Source organism: Capricornis sumatraensis, chromosome 20 (genome assembly GCF_032405125.1).
Source record: "Capricornis sumatraensis isolate serow.1 chromosome 20, serow.2, whole genome shotgun sequence".
Classification (NCBI taxonomy): Eukaryota; Metazoa; Chordata; class Mammalia; order Artiodactyla; family Bovidae; genus Capricornis; species Capricornis sumatraensis.
In genome coordinates, this window is record NC_091088.1 from 20985754 (window position 1) to 21002781 (window position 17028).

General features: G+C 37.2%; 1 protein-coding gene across 2 annotated transcripts in view; it reads right to left on the reverse strand.

Annotated features, from left to right (window-relative positions):
• C20H16orf87 (chromosome 20 C16orf87 homolog) overlaps positions 1–17028 on the reverse strand; it is a 34234-nt gene that overhangs the window by 14933 nt on the left and 2273 nt on the right. For both annotated transcript variants that reach the window (XM_068992894.1, XM_068992893.1), the window contains exon 2: positions 14220–14316. In XM_068992894.1, coding sequence (XP_068848995.1) covers positions 14220–14316 — 97 coding nt within the window. The remainder of the gene's footprint in view (positions 1–14219; positions 14317–17028) is intronic.

The following is a 17028-nucleotide window of genomic DNA, read 5'->3' on the forward strand; positions in this document are numbered from 1 at the left end:
CCTTTCTTATTTTGGCAATCATGGATTTCAACAGCATCTCCCAGCTTACCTAATTTACATCTAAAAGTTTGCTTCTTCCAATTATACAGAACCTCAAACATTACCTTCTTCCAAATACACACTAAAAATAAACTTCTTCCCATCATACACTAAAAAGATGATGTCAAAATGGACCTTCAAAACAGTGTAAGAAGATTTTCCTGGTGGTCCAGTGGTTAGGAATCCACCTGCCAATGCAGGGGACACAGGTTTAATCCCTGGTCCGGGAAAAGCCACATGCCATGTGCAGCAACAAAGATCCAGTGCAGTCAAAAATGAATGAATGAATAAATAAATAAATATATTTTTTAAAGTGTAGGATATGCATGCAAGTTACCTACACTGATAAACCAAGGCCTTCATTTACAAGCATCAACAGATAATTAAAGATTACCAGCTATTTGAGGAAAACAAAAAGAGCAAGAGAGAAGGAACAAGATAAAACATGAGGAACAGGGAGTTTCCTGGTGGCCTAGTGGTTAGGATTCTGGGTTTTCACTGCTGAGGCCCAGGTTAAATCCCTGGTCAAGGCTAAAAAAAGACAACAACAACAAACCCATAAGGAACAAAAGTATTTCAGGAAACAAAAACATCTTAAAATGTTTCAGATGATACCTTCAGAGAGTATTATACCATTAACATTCTTCTGCAGAAACAGAAAACACATTCCAATCATATGGAATCTCAAAACCCCATAAAGAAAGACAATCTTAGAACAGAACAAAGAACCATACTTCTTGGTTTCAAAACTTTTCCTAACAAAACTGCAGTAATCAAAAAATATGATACTGTGTTACCAGAGACAAAGAGAATAAAATATCCAGAAATAAATCCATGGTCAAATGGTTTTCAGAAACAGTAGTCATGAAAAAAATAGAGCTTGCAACAAATGGTAATTGGGAAACTGGATACCCAGAGGCAAAAAAATGAAAGTGGACCCTTATACTACCTACAAGAATTGACTCAAAATGGACTGAAGACCTAATATAACAGCTAAAACCATAAAAGGCTTAGGGAGGTGGAAGGAAACAGGAGAAAAGCTTCATGACAGTGGATTTGCCAGTGATTTCTTGGATAGGACACCAAAAATATAGGCAACAAAATAAAAACTAGACAACTTGGATTTCATTTGAAATTTAAAAACATGTATGTCAAAAGGACACTATCAACAAAACAGAAAGGCAACTCATGAAATAGAAGAAAAAAATATTTGCAAAAATGTATCAGGTAAGGAATTAACACCCAGAATAAAAAGAACTTCCACAATTCAACAACGAAAAAAAGGTCGAAGAACTTCAACAAACATTTCTCCAAAAATAGACAAATGGACAATAAACACATGAAAAAATGTTCAACATCACCAATCATAAGGGAAATGCAAATTAAAATCACAACATGACATCACTTCAATCCCACTGGATGGTTAATAGGAAAAGCACATAAAATAACAAGTGTTGCTGAGGAAGTGGAGAAATTGGAAACTTTGCATTGCTGGTGGTAAAGAAAAACAGTGAAAACACCATGACACTTCCTCAGAAAATTAAACAGAATTACTATACGATCCAGCGTTTCCCCATACAGGCATATGTCCGTCCAAAAGAAACGAAGGAAAGGCACTGAGCAGTATGTACACACGTGCTCACAGCAGCATGTTTCATAATACCCAGAAGATGAAAGCGACTCAAGTGCCCATCAGTGCATTAGGAGATAAACAAAATGGGGTATGTAATACACTCACATAGTATTCAAGAAGGAAATTCTGACACATGTTACAACATGGATAAACTCTGAAGACATTATGCTACATGACACAAAAGGACAAATATTGGATGATTCCAGGTAAGACGATAACTACAGTAGTCAAATTCAAATTCACAGGCACAGGAAGAACACAGGTGGTCTGGGGCATGATATGGGGATGGAAGGAAAATGAGGAATTACTGTTTCATGTATATGGAGTTGGGGAAGATGAAAAGAGTTCTGGAAAAGGATAATGGTGAAGATTAAGCACATGATAATGAATGTATTTAATGCCACTAACCTATACAATTTAAAATGATTAATATACTAAATTTTACAATAAAAGATATGAAAAAATAAGATTCAATGAAAAAGAAGAAATTTAAAAAAAAATGAACTGCTAATAAGAAAGCGCAAAAGACAAGTTAAATAGGGAGTTCCCTGATGGTTCAGTGGTTAAGAATCACCTTCCAATGCAGGGGATCCAGGTTCGATCCCGTGTCAAGGAACTATAATTCCACATGCCACAGGACAACTAAGCCTGCACATCACAAATAGAGAGCAGCTTATGTGCCACAGCTAAGACCCAATGCAGCCAAAAAGATACATTTTTTAAAAAAATTTTAAAAAGACAAATAATGGACATGTCTGAACACAGAATTCAGGCATGTCCATTATAAGAGAAGGAAAACACTGAAATTTCTTGGAACAAAACAAAGACAGAATATATGACAATAAGGGAAGAGAAATACAGGAAAGATCTAAGAAATCTGATACTCATCATAATATAATGTGTAATTATTTACCCAATATTCATTCTCCCCCTCTTCCTTAAGAATAGAATCCTGCTCTGGTCAAGAGGGAAATGTGCCCAGTTAAAATATACACATTCAAAGATTCTCCTGCAAGTGAAGAGGCCATGAAATTTAGTTCTGACCAATGACATATAAGTAGAACTGGATACGGTTTCCAGAAAGTTTTAATGTTTTTTTTAAGGAGTATGATCTCTAGGTTGGGAAGATCCCTTGGAGGAGGGCATGACAACCCACTCCAGCATTCTTGCCTGGAGAATCCCCATGAACAGAGAAGCCTGGTGGGCTACAGTCCATGAGGTCGCAAAGAGTCGGACACGAATGAGCAACTAAGCACAGCACATGGTTGCTTTGTCCTTCCGTCTGTGTCTGTCTCTCTTCTTTCTGCTTAGAATACTTAAGAGATGCCTAGATGTACAACAATTACTTTGTAACAATGAGCATGGACTGGTTCCAAATTGGGAAATGAGTACTCAAGGATGTATACTGTCACCCTGCTTTTTAACTTATATGCGGAGTACATCACGTGAAATGTTGGGCTGGATGAATCATAAATTGGAATCAAGGTTGCCAGGAGAAACATCAACAACCTCAGATATGTAGATGATATCACTCTAGTGGCAGAAAATGAAGAGGAAGTAAAGAACTTCTTGATGAGGGTGAAAGAGGAGAGTGAAGTTGGCTTGAAACACAACATCCAAAAAACTAAGATCATGGTATCCAGTTCCATCACTTCATGGCACATCCAAGGGGAAAAAGTGGAAGCAGTGATATTTTATTTTCTTGGGCTCCAAATCACTGTGGACAGTGACTGCAGCCATGAAATTAAAAGATACTTGCTCCTTGAAAGGAAAGCTATGGCAAATCTGCTGCTGCTGCTAAGTCGCTTCAGTCGTGTCCGACTCTGTGCGACCCCATAGATGGCAGCCCACCAGGCTCCCCCATCCCTGGGATTCTCCAGGCAAGAACACTGGAGTGGGTTGCCATTTCCTTCTCCAATGCATGAAAGTGAAAAGTGAAAGTGAAGTCACTCAGTTGTGTCTGACTCTTCACGACCCCATGGACTGCAGCCTACCAGGCTCCTCCACCCATGGGATTTTCCAGGCAAGAGTACTGGAGTGGGGTGCCACTGCCTTCTCTAGAGAGGGTACTGAAAAGCAGAGACATCACTTTGCCAACAAAGGCCCATATAGTCAAAGCTACAGTTTTTCCAGTAGTTATGATGTGAGAGATGGACCATAAAGAAGGTTAAGAGTCAAAGAATTAATGCTTTTGAGCTGTGGTGCTTTAAGAGTCCCCTGGACTACAAGCAGATCAAACCAGTTAATCCTAAAGGAAATTAACCCGGAATATTCATTGTAAGGACTGATGCTAAAGCTGAAGTTCCAATACTTTGGCCACCTGATGTAACTCACTGGAAAAGACCCTGCCAACTCACTGGAAAAGACCCTGATGCTGGGAAAGATTGAAGAAAAAAAGAGAAGGAGGCAGTAGAGGATGAGATGGTTAGATAGCATCATCCACTTAAGGGACATGAATTTGAGCATACTCTGGGAGATAGTGAAGGACAGAGGAGTCTGGTGTGCTGTATTCCATGGGATCGCAAACAGTTGGGCACGACTTAGTGACTGAACAACAATGAGCATGAAAGCCACATCTTTTCAAGAAAGGGAAGAGCTTAGGTCCTTGGGGACAACATTGAACAGTCCTGTACAGTGGTCCCCTGGTATCAATGAGGGTTTTAAAACCCCCAACAGATATCAAAATTTGTAGATGTTCAAGTATCTTATATAAATGGTCTATTATTTACACAAAACCTACACACATCTACCTGTATAGTCTGTGATTTCTAGATATAATAACTAATACAATATAAATGCTATGTAAATACCAGGGCACAGCAAATTTAAGTTTTGCTTTTTGAAACTTTTTGGAATTTTTTTCCCCTGAATACTTTCAACCCATGGTTGAGTGAACCTGCAAACATGGAAACCCACAGATGCAGAGGACCAACTGTAATGCCAACTTCATTTTTCTTCACTAAAGGAAAAGTAAACTATTTGTCCAATCTAGTGTCAGCCAGGTTTTCTGTGGATGGCAATCATGACAACAATTATCCAATAAGCATGCCAGAAAGAAAAGAGAATGGGGGGAAAGAAATAGGTAAAAATTTCCCTGAGCCGAAGACTTGAGCCTTCAGATGAAAAGGACTTACTGAGTAACAAGGAAGAATGACAATGACATAAGTGTGAGTACAAAGTAAAGGCGATTTGTGAGTACAAATCAGATGATTGCTTCTTGGCAGGAAAGCAATGACAAACCTAGACAGTGTGTTGAAAAGCAGAGACATTACTCAGCTGACAAAGGTCCATATAATCAAGGCTATGGTCTTCCCAGTGGTTATGTAAGTTCTCAGAGCTGGACTGTAAAGAAGGCAGAATGCCAAAGAACTGATGCCTTCAAACTGTGGTGCTGGAGAAGACTCCTGGAAGTCCCTTGGACAGCAAGGAGATTAAACCAGTCAATCTTAAGGGAGATCAACCCTGAATATTCACTGGAAAAAATGATGCTGAAGTTGAAGCTCCAGTATTTTGGCCATCTGACATGAACAGACAACTCATTGGAAAAGTCCCTCAAGGGAAAAATCTTTCCCTCATTGGGAAAGATTGAGGGCAGAAGAAGAGTATGTCAGAGAATGAGATGGCTGGACAGCATCACTGATGCAATGAACATGAACTTGGGCAAACTCCAGGAGATCATGAGAGACAGGAAGGCCTGGTGTGCTGTAGTCCATGTGTGGCAAAGAGTCGGACATGACTAGGCTACTGAACAACAACAAAGTAAAGGTACTCTCTCCAATGGAAGATAAGAAATATACCATAATGTATTTTTCATGAAAATTTTTTCAGGTCTAAAACAATTTTTAGAAAATTAGTTCCAGAAATAAAAACACATGGGTTTTTTTTTTAAGTATATAAGAAAAATTGAGATTATCCTTGTAGCACAATGGAAAGAAATTTTAGTGACAGCTCTGCTGTGGACCTAAAATCAGGAATAAAATTGTAAGGAATGATTTTTCTGAAATAACAATACCAAATCTTCACCGTCAAGTAATTCAGAGTTAAGGATAACTTACTATTGAATTAATGTTGAATGACTTTGGATTTCTAAAAGGTACTAGTGATAATAATTTCTTCATTTTTCTTCCTTAACAAAAGTGAGTATGCAATTTGTAGATTTTGCTTACTTATCAGCCTTTGCCTGTGAACTTAGAGAATAATTTAAAAATTGGGTTTAATATTTCTATCCCTTTGTTCCTTCCTCCAGTAAAAAATGGGGAGGGTGTTACTTAACCTAAAGCTTGTACTCACTGAGAAATTAAATATTAATGAGCTATCCCAATATCTTATTATTTTAAGTCTTTTTCTTATCTTTAGAGAAGTCCTCTATAAACTAGTATCTCATTTAGATTTTTGAGTTTATTTTTTCTTTACAGTTTTTATAACAAAAAATGTATAAAGGAAAAAGGTATATCCATTGCTATTAAGTGCAAAACAGCACTCTTGATGCACTAAACCATCCAGAACACCCATGTGGAAAACCAAATTTAAAGATTTGGAACAAACTGAGTTTATTCTCACCAAAAACTGCTTGTCAGTATTATCTTTACAGGTATATATTATCCATTTTCATTTCTCCTATAAATTCTCTGGTAATTAAAACTGAAATGTTCTAGATCCTATTGACAACATTCATTAGAACTTGATAAAACTGGGGAGATTTTTTAAAAAATTATACTCATCTCAATTCCCTATACATAATGGACTAGTCAAGGCAATCTTACTTTTAAGAAATTTAATTGTAAAAATTAGTATTTATGTACCTATAACATATCAAGCTTTCTTTACATTGAGTTCAGTTGATCAGTCATGTCCTACTCTTTGCGACCCCATGGACTGCAGCTCGTCAGATCTCCCTGTCCATCACCAACTCTCGGAGTTTACCCAAACTCATATCCATTGAGTCGGTGATGTCATCCAACCAACTCATCCTCTGTTGTCTCCTTCTCCTCCTGCCTTCAGTCCTTCCCAGCATCAGGGTCTTTTCATATGAGTCAGTTCTTCATATCAGGTGGCCAAAGTATTGGAGCTTCAGCTTCAACATCAGTCCTTCCAAAGAACACTCAGGACTGATTTCCTTTAGGATGCACTGGTTTGATCTCCTCGCAGTCCAAGGGACTCTCAAGGGTCTTCTCCAACACCACAGTTCAAAAGCATCAATTCTTCAATACTCAACTTTCTATATAGTCCAACTCTCACATCCATACATGACTACTGGAAAAACCATAGCTTTGACTAGATAGACCTTTCGTGGCAAAGTAATGTCTCTGCTTTTTAAGGCTGTCTAGGTTGGTCATAACTTTCCTTCCAAGGAGTAAGCGTCTTTTAATTTCATGGCTGCAGTCACCATCTGCAGTGATTTTGGAGCCCAAAAAAGTAAAGTCTGACATTGTTTCCCCATCTATTTGCCATGAAGTGATGGGACTGGATGCCATGATCTTAGTTTTCTGAATGTTGAGTTTTAAGCCAACTTTTTCACTCTCCTCTTGCACTTTCATCAAGAGGCTCTTTAGTTCTTCTTTTCTTCTTGCCATAAGGGTGGTATCATCTGCATATCTGAGGTTATTGATATTTCTCCCAGCAATCTTGATTCCAGCTTGTGCTTCCTCCAACCCAGTGTTTCTCATACTGTACTCTACATAAAAGTTAAATAAGCAGGATGACAATATACAGCCTTGACGTACTCCTTTTCCTATTTGGAACCAGTCTGTTGTTCCATGTCCTGCATACATGGAACAACTGTTGCTAACAGTTGCTTCCTGACCTGCATACAGATTTCTCAATGAGCAGGTCAGGTGGTCTGGTATTCCCATCTCTTTCAGAATTTTCCACAGTTTATTGTGATCCACACAGTCAAAGGCTTTGGCATAGTCAATAAAGCAGAAATAGATGTTTTTCTGGAACTCTCTTGCTTTTTCGATGATCCAGCAGATATTGGCAATTTGATCTCTGGTTCCTCTGCCTTTTCTAAATTCAGCTTGAACATCAGGAAGTTCACAGTTCACATACTGTTGAAGCCTGGCTTGGAGAATTTTGAGCATTACTTTACTAGCATGTGAGATGAGTGCAATTGTGTGGTAGTTCTTTACATTAGACATTTTCATATGCACTTCATCTACACTTCAGTCCTCTAAGGTCAGTACTATAAATCTGTGTATGTACAAGTAAACAGCAGCTCCTCATGGAGGGTTAATCTGTTACACTTACCAAACTAGAATCTGAATCTGAAGCCAGATCTTCCATGTAACAACATATAGCTCATGTCTGTACTGTACCAAACTGATTTCCAGGATCTGAGTATTGTTAGTCCTTAAGGGCTTCCCTGGTGGCTCAGTGATAAAGAATCTCCCTGTTAAATGAAGGAGATATGGGTTTGATCCCTGGAGGAGGAAATGGCAACCCACTCCAAGATTCTTGCCTGTGAAATGCCACAGATAGAGGAGCCTGGTGGGCTATACAGTCCAAGGGGTCGCAAAGAGTTGGACACAACTTATGGACTAAACAACAGCCCTTCTTAAAACCCTTTCTTCCTTTGGTTCTATAGCACAGCTTGTTCAGCTGCTCAGTCATGTCCGACTCTTTGCAACCCCATGTACTGCAGCACATCAGGTTTCCCTGTCCTTCACTATCTCCCAGAGCTTGCTCAAACTCACCTCCACTGAGTCAGTGATGCCATCCAATCATCTCATCCTCTGTCCCCCGCTTCTCCTCCTGCCTTCAATCTTTTCGAGCACCAGGGTTTCTTCTGAGTCGGCTCTCTGAATCAGGTGGTCAAAGTGTTGGAGCTTCTGTATGAGTCCTTCAAATGAATATTCAGAGTTCATTTCCTTTAGGATTGACTGATTTGATCTCCTTGCAGTCCAAGGGATTCTCAAGTCTTCTCTAGCACAAAAATTGGAAAGCATCTGCCTTTTCTAAATAAAGCTTATACATCTGGAAGTTCTCAGTCCACGAACTGTTGAAGCCTAGCTTGAAAGATTTTGAAAACTACCTTGTGAAATGAGTGCAACTGTATGGTAGTTTGAACATTCTTTGGCATTGCCCTTCTTTGGAACTGGAATGAAAAGTGACCTTTTCTAGTCCTGTAGCCACCGCTATGTTTTTGAAATTTGCTGGCATATTGAGTGCAGTACTTTCACAGCATCATCTTTTAGGGTCTGAAATAGCTCAGCTGGAATTCCATCACTTCCACTAGCTTTGTTTATAGTAATGCTTCCTAAGGCCCACCTGACTTCACTCACACTTCAGGATGTCTGGGTCTCAGTGAGTGATCACACCATCATGGTTGTCAGGGTCATTAAGATCTCTTTTGTATACTTCTTCTGTGTACTCCTGCCACCTCTTCTTAATATCTTCTGCTTCTGTAAGGTCCATAGCATTTCTGTCCTTTATCATGTCCTATCTTTGCATGAAATGTTCCCTTGGTATCTCTAATTTTTTTGAAGAGATCTCTAGTCATTCCCATTCTATTGTTTTCCTCTACTTCTTTGCATTGTTCACTTAAGAAAGCGTTCTTATCTCTCCTTGCTATTCTTTGCAACTCTGCATTTAGATGCATATATCTTTCCTTTTCTCCTTTGCCTTTCACTTCTCTTCTTTTCTCAGCTATTTGTAAGGTGTCCTCAGACGACCATTATGCCTTTTCCATTTCTTTTTGTTGAGGATGGTTTTGACCGCCACCTCCTGTACAATGTTACAAAGCTCTGTTCATAGTTCTTCTGGCACTCTATCAGATCTAATCTCTTGAATCTATTTGTCACTTCAACTGTACAAACATAAGGGATTTAAGTCATACCTGAATGGTCTAGTGGTTTTCCCAACTTAAGTCTGAATTTGGCAATAAGGAGTTCATGATCGAGCCACAGTCAGCTCCCAGTCCTGTTTTTGCTGACTACAGAGCTTCTCCATCTGCAGCTGCAAAGAATATAATCAATGTGATTTCAGTACTGACCATCTGGTGACATCCATGTGTAGGGTCGTCTCTTATTATTGTTGGAAGAGGGTGTTTGCTATGAGCAGTGTGTTCTCTTGGCAAAACTGTTAGCCTTTGCCCTGCTTCATTTTGTAACCATGGCCCAACTTGCCTATTAGATAGCAAAGTCTCTCTGATATTTCTTTGTCCTTTCTATTCCTTCTCTTTATTTTGCTGGTTCTTCTTCCTCCTCCCTAGGATTCCTAGGCTTCAATGTTTCATCTGTACTTCAAGGCCACAAGGCTATTCTAATTTATTAAACAACAGAATCTTAGGAAATGCCAAATGTAAAATAATAATGAATTACTTCTCACTTATCACCAGACTTATGTAAAAACCACTGTTGGCTGTTCTCCTACAGCTAACATTTTTTCTCAGTTGACAGGAACTCCCTACCTACTTCTACCCATAAACACTGGAGTCTGCCAGAGTTCTCTTCCTTCCCTATAGACTGTAGAACTAGCTCACCCATTCCCATGATCTCAACAACCATGATTATTTGAAACCTTTATCTCTAGCTAAGGCTACTCCCTAAGCTACTCTCAGATTGTATCTCCAACTGGGGAAAAAAAAAAATTTACATAGATGGTATTTCACAACTATATCCAAATCTAGTTTCTTCATCTTTCCCTCAAAACTTGTCTTCCCTTTCTAGCCACTAATCCCAGGAAGAAATCTGGGAGTCATTCTAAAGCCTTCCCTCTCCTTCAACTGGTTCTAACTTCTTAACACTTGGAGTATCTGACCCTTTCCACTGTCCTCATTAGGTCTCCACCTTACCTCACTTCTCACCTGAATAACTGGTATACAGAAGGATCTCAAAGATATTTGTACAATAAAAATAAAATAAACATACTTGTTCCACTAACAAGCATGGACCATGTCTTACTCATTTTGGAGACTCAGAAATGAGTTGCATGCCTCCCCAGAAAATCTACAGAGTGAATCATTCCAGAGTTTCCATTCCTTGAATCAAACTCTTAGGAAGTCAGAACCAGGAATCGATTTTTAACAAGCTCTCTAGATGACTCCTGTATAACCCAATCCAGCAACAGTCTTTAAGAACTAATGCATTAGTAGTAAACCCATTATCATGTTGAAAAGGAGCAAACTCAAAGGCAGAAATGGAATTAAAACAACTTTCTGAAAACAGTATGTTGATTTCTTAAAAAACTAGGAATAAAACTACCACACGACCCAGCAATTACCACTTCTAGGCATATACCCTGAGGAAACCAACACTAAAAAAAAACACATGTATTTCAATGTTCATTGTAGCACTATTTACAATAGCTAGGACACAACAGATGTCCAACAACAGATGAATGAACAAAGAAGCTGTGGTACATATATACAATGGAATACTTCTCAGCCATAAAAAGGAATGCATTTGAGTCAGTTCTAATGAGGTGGATGAACCTATTATACAGAGTGAAGTAAGTCTGAAGCAGAAAAACAAATATCATATATTAATGCATATATATGGAATCCAGAAAGACGGTACTGATGAAACTATTTGCACGGCTATAATGGAGACCCAGACATAGAGAACAGACTTATGGACAAGGGCGGGGAAAGGAAGGAGAGGGTGAGATGAATAGAGAGAGTAGCATGGAAGCATATATACTAACATATGTAAAATAAATAGCCAACGGAAATTTGCTGTGACTCGGGGAACTCAAACTGGGGCTCTGTCATAACCTAGAGGGGTGGGAAAGGGTGGGAAGGAGGTTCAAGAGGGAGGGAATATATATATACCTATGGTTAATTCATCTTGCTGTTTGACAGAAATCAAACCAATATTGTAAAGCAATCACTAAATCAATTAAAAATAAATATAATTATTAAAAAATGAAGGAAGGAAATAGTCTTAAAAAAAAAAACTTTCTGCCCATCTCTCCATAGACTTGGGATAAACAGGCCTCCCACAGACATAAATATAAATAATCCTTGAATCATCTCCTACTATAACTATTCTTTTGTCTAACCCGGCTCCCTTACTCAGTTAACATACTTCAAGAGCTCACTTCCATCTTGCAACCCCACAAACTATTCTCTAGATAGTAGTCAGAATGATCTTTCTAAAAGGCAAAGCAAAGCATGTCACCATCCCCTAACCTCATCCCACCACCCAGGGATAATTTCTTCTCACATGGTAAGAACAAAAACCAAAATCTTACTTTAGTTTAAAAGCCTTAAATAATCTGGCCCTTGCTTATCCCTCTGACTTCATCTCAAACACTCTCCTGGTTTTACTGTCTACATTGCAACCACATAGGCCCTTCTGTTCCTGCTGCTAAGTCGCTTCAGTCGTGTCCGACTCTGTGCGACCCCATAGACGGTAGCCCACCAGGCTCCCCCGTCCCTCGGATTCTCCAGGCAAGAACACTGGAGTGGGTCTTCTGTTCCTAAAATACATCAAATTTTTAACAACCTTAGAATTTTTGCATTTGCAATTTCTGTCAAGAATGATCTTCTTCATGGCTACTACCCCCCTGTCATGTTCCTATTCAGTCTCAACTTAAAATGTCATCTCTCAGAGAAGCCCTATTATCGTCACTCTGCTTATTTAACTTATATACAGAGTACATCATGCGAAATGCTGGGCTGGATGAAGCACAAGCTGGAACCAAGATTGCCAGGAGAAATATCAATAACCTCAGATACGCAGATGACACCACCCTTATGGCAGAAAGCAAAGAAGAACTAAAGAGCCTCTTGATGAAAATGAAAGAGGAGAGTGAAAAAGTTGGCTTAAAACTCAACATTCAGAAAATTAAGATCATGGCATCTGGTCCCATCACTTCATGGCAAACAGATGGGGAAGCAATGGGAACAGTGAGAAACTTTGTATGGATATGAGAGCTGGACTATAAACAAAGCTGAGAACAGAAGAACTGATGCTTTTGAAATGTGGTGTTGCAGAAGACTCTTGAGAGTCCCTTGGACAACAAGGAGATCCAATCTGTGAATCCTAAAGGAAATTGGTCCTGAATATTCATTGCAAGGACTGATGCTGAAGCTGAAACTCCAATACTTTGGCCACCTGATGCAAAGAACCAACTCATTGGAAAAGACCCTGATGCTGGGAAAGACTGAAGGTGGGAGGAGAAGGGGACAACAAAAGATGAGATGGTTGGATGGCATCACCGACACTATGAACATAAGTTTGAGTGGGCTCCAGGAGTTGGTGATGGACAGGGAAGCTTGGTGTGCTACAGTCCATGGGATCACAAAGAGTCAGACACAACTGAGCAACTGAACTGAACTGAACAGAACAGAAAAGCCCCCAATCACTAAGTCAAAAGCAGTCTTAACAATCACACACCACAGCACTCTGTTTTAATTCCTAACAAGGCATTTATTACAAGTTGATATTCTCCCTATTTGTTCTCTATTTCCTGCCCACAGGAATGTAGTAAGATCTATGACAGAAGTGAACCTGCCTTGAGAGTAGATTGATTCATTACTTTAGACCCAAGGCTTAGACAGTGCCTAGTATACAGCAGGTGCTCACATATACATCTGTAATCAGTCTACTCTTATTTGGGGTTCAAAAACATACAAAGTTTTTCTATTTTATCAAAGATGAAAAAATTTAATTTTTAATAAATATATCCACTGAATACACCCAATCTGTCTATATTAATGGGAAGATAAAATTCAAACAAAAAAATTTTTTTATATATTCTATATCAGGGAATAACAAAGAATAATCAATGTGTCCAAAAATTATATTCACATCAAAATCAGGTTGTATATTTTTCAGCCACCAGTTTAAAAAATATTACTTTAACGTTGTTACAAATTTTACCAGCATTATGAGGGGAAAAACCAAATGTTTATCAAGCAGTAAACAGGTAAACAAATTGTGGCATATCCACACAAAGAATACTATTAAAACTAAACAATAAAAAGGAACGAATTCTTATATATAACAATATGGCTAAATCTTAAATTATGCTCAGTGAAAGAAGCCAGGCAAATGAGTACATACTATATGATTCCATTTATATAATACAAAGTTCTAAAACAGTAACAGCAGATCAGTGGTTATCTGAGGGAAGGGGAAATAAGATGGAGAGATCACAGAGGGGAACTAGAAAACTTATGGGAATGATGGACATGTTCATTATCTTGATTGTGGTGACTGATTAGTGTAAACAAAACTTATCAAAGATATACTTCAAATATGTGCAATTTATTGAATGTCAATTATACCTTTATTAAACATTAAAAAAAAATTTTTATTAAATCAGATTAGGTCACTCCCTAAGCCCTTCAATGGCTTTCCATCCTCCAAAAGCAAAAAATAGAAAATCTGTCACAAGCTTACCAGCACTGGTGAATTAACATTTAAATAGAATGAATGGCATATTAATGTCATAAAGCTGATTTCCAATAGCTAGTAAAAACCAAACACATACTTCAATAGATTTTATTTAAATTCAACAAAAATTGAATAGTAAATTCACAAAAACTAATTTAAAATTTCTACATCGAAAAGCTAAAAATATGGTAAACTCTCACAATTACCTGTAGAAGATGGTGCTTTTTCTGGGTGTTTTGCATTTAAAAGTTTTCTGCTAATAAATATGTAACCACAGGGACATGATTTACATGCAACAGGAACCTACAGACAAAAAAAAAAAACAACACAATTTATTATTACTACTTTTCTGTTGTTAAACTTCTCAGTGTTTATTTAGTTTCCTGAGCTGAATGATGAATTACTTGAAGTAGGAATCATGGGTTTATTTAAACCCCGCCTCCTTATAATAAATGATGAGATGGGTATTGGGTCCTCTACATCTTCACATTCTACTAATGCATTACAACACTAAGACTATAGCAAATACATGATAAAAGTGTGCTGATGTAAGTGAACAACAGAAAACCACAACAGGATCAGAGCCAAGGAAAATATATTGGAAAAAAGGTAGCATTTCCTAAAATATTAGTTTGATAGCAGTTGATAATAGAATAAGTTGGAGGGCATGGTTGGGAAGTCATTAAAGTAATCCCAGCATAACATTTTGAGGGCCCCACTGGAATAATGAGACTGGAAACAGAGAAAAGGCAGATCTGTAAGACATTTCAGAGGGTAAAGAACTGAAAACATGAGAGGGTAAGATACCAATTACTACTGACACGAAAACAAAATAGTTTACAACAACCAGTTTGAGGGGCCAAAGTGCAGTATAAACAACAGAGAATGTAGGACAAAGCAGGAGTTGAGATCTAGGATTTTATAATCTCAGGTCCAGGAAGGAAGTTTGATAAAACACTTAAATTCTCCAGGCTTCTGTTTCAAAATCTATAAAATATTTTTACAAGAGGGTCCTTTCTCCATTTCATATAAATATTTTTTTAAGTCAAATGTTACTGAAAAAAAGTTTTAGATTTTCCTCTACAATTGTTTCACTAATATTAACCTTAATGTTCCTTGGACTGGGGACACATTCACTAAGAACCAGAAATTAATCTCAACAAAAAAGTACTCACAAAATAGTAATTACAATTCTGGTTTGTAAGATAAATTCCATTTGTTGTAAAAGTTTAATTATGATTATAAAGCTTTCATCCATTTATGTACGAAATGCCTCATATTATAGAATATAAATATTTGATCTAAATAAGCTAAATCATAATTTTGGGAGAATCCTTTTCTTTGCAGTAAAAATACTAAAGAAAGAACTTGTTGTGTATTCATGAAAAATAACAATGAATGCTATAAAAATAATCAAACTCCAGTATGTCTAACAGGTTCCTTTATCAAGAATATAATGAGATCCTTTCAAAAAATAGCAGAAAATGTAATGTTACATTTCTTATTAGTGAGAAATATGCCTAAAATAGGTAAGTTTTGTCATTTTAAAATTTCACATCTTCATAGAAACCAAGCTCAAAGGTACTGACTCATTTCCTTTACACTTAAACACATCATTAAGGGCATAGAAGTAATATAAATAGTTTTAAGTTAATGCTACCCAAAAAACAACAGAACATGATGTTCTTATTCAACAGATCCTTTGCTACTGAACAGCCATTTTCTTTCAGCTACTGAAACTCAACAAATTGAAATTTAATTCTGTGTCTTATACACAAAAAATACATCAATCCAATCCAGAATTAACAGAGTGCTACAGTTAGATGAGAAATGTAACATTTGGCTTTCAGATGACTAACGCAATCGATAGGCTGATTTACATCCCTTAATGAAAGCATCTTATGTGCAAGAACATTTAGGTGCCTGAGCTAAATCACCCTAAGGGCCTTTTGAAAATGGAAAGTTCCTTTCGCTCACACCAACCCTGGAAAAAAGCCAACTAACCACCACCACAATACAGATCCTGTAAAAAGAATTGTTAAGCAGGGTGGCCAACTTCAGTAATATTAGTCTCTTTAAATTATTGTATAATTTAGATTTTTTTTAAAAAAAATCTAAACTTCCTTTAAATTTCAGTTGTAATGCCAAAAACAACAGTAATGAAAGTTCTAATGCTATACTTTCAGGATTTTAAAATGGAAGAAAAAAACTTAAAAGTTTTGTTTACTGATGGCTTGTGAATCAATTTATTCCTTGAAAAACAGGTATTTGGATTGTTTGCACATGTTTTAGAAGACAAGCTCTAAAAAAACCTGCAAAAAACAAAATCCTGGCCCTATATTATTTCACTGATTTAAAAAAGCTCAAAAAAATAACCATTTTATGGAGCATACATTTATATTCTTTGTTGCTAAGGGGAAAGTTACCTATAGCAGACATATTTGCTAAAGGTCACATAAAATTTTGTAAAATTTTTTTCCAAAAAAAGGGGGAAAAGCTGATCTAATAAAGAAGAAAACAAAAACGCAAAAACAGAAACATACACCAAAGACACCAGAAAAATAAGGATCTTGACTACTACTATACTCAAAATGGCTCAGTAATTTGAATTAGTGGATGTGAAACCCGTTGAAAATGAAAAGTATTGTGGTTTGGATGTTTCAGAACTTTATTTTCAATAGAGGCATGTAAAAGGGGATGTTATAAAGCAACTGAAAATCTAGGTCTTTCTTGTTTACTGATCTCTGTACCCATTTTTAAACTTACACATACAGAACACATGTAAATCTACTTGGCTGAGGCAACTTCCTCAAACTTTAAAAAGATTTTACATGTATGCTTATAAGCTGTATCTAAATTGTAATTTAATGTTCACCAGGCAACTTAGAATAACAGTAGTTTTTTGTTTTTTTTTTAGTTTTTTTAAAATGGCTTTTGAGGTTGTAATTTTTCTCATTTATAAGAAATCTATACTTTCAAATAATTAGAAAGCTAAAATTAATCTTATTTTCTTCT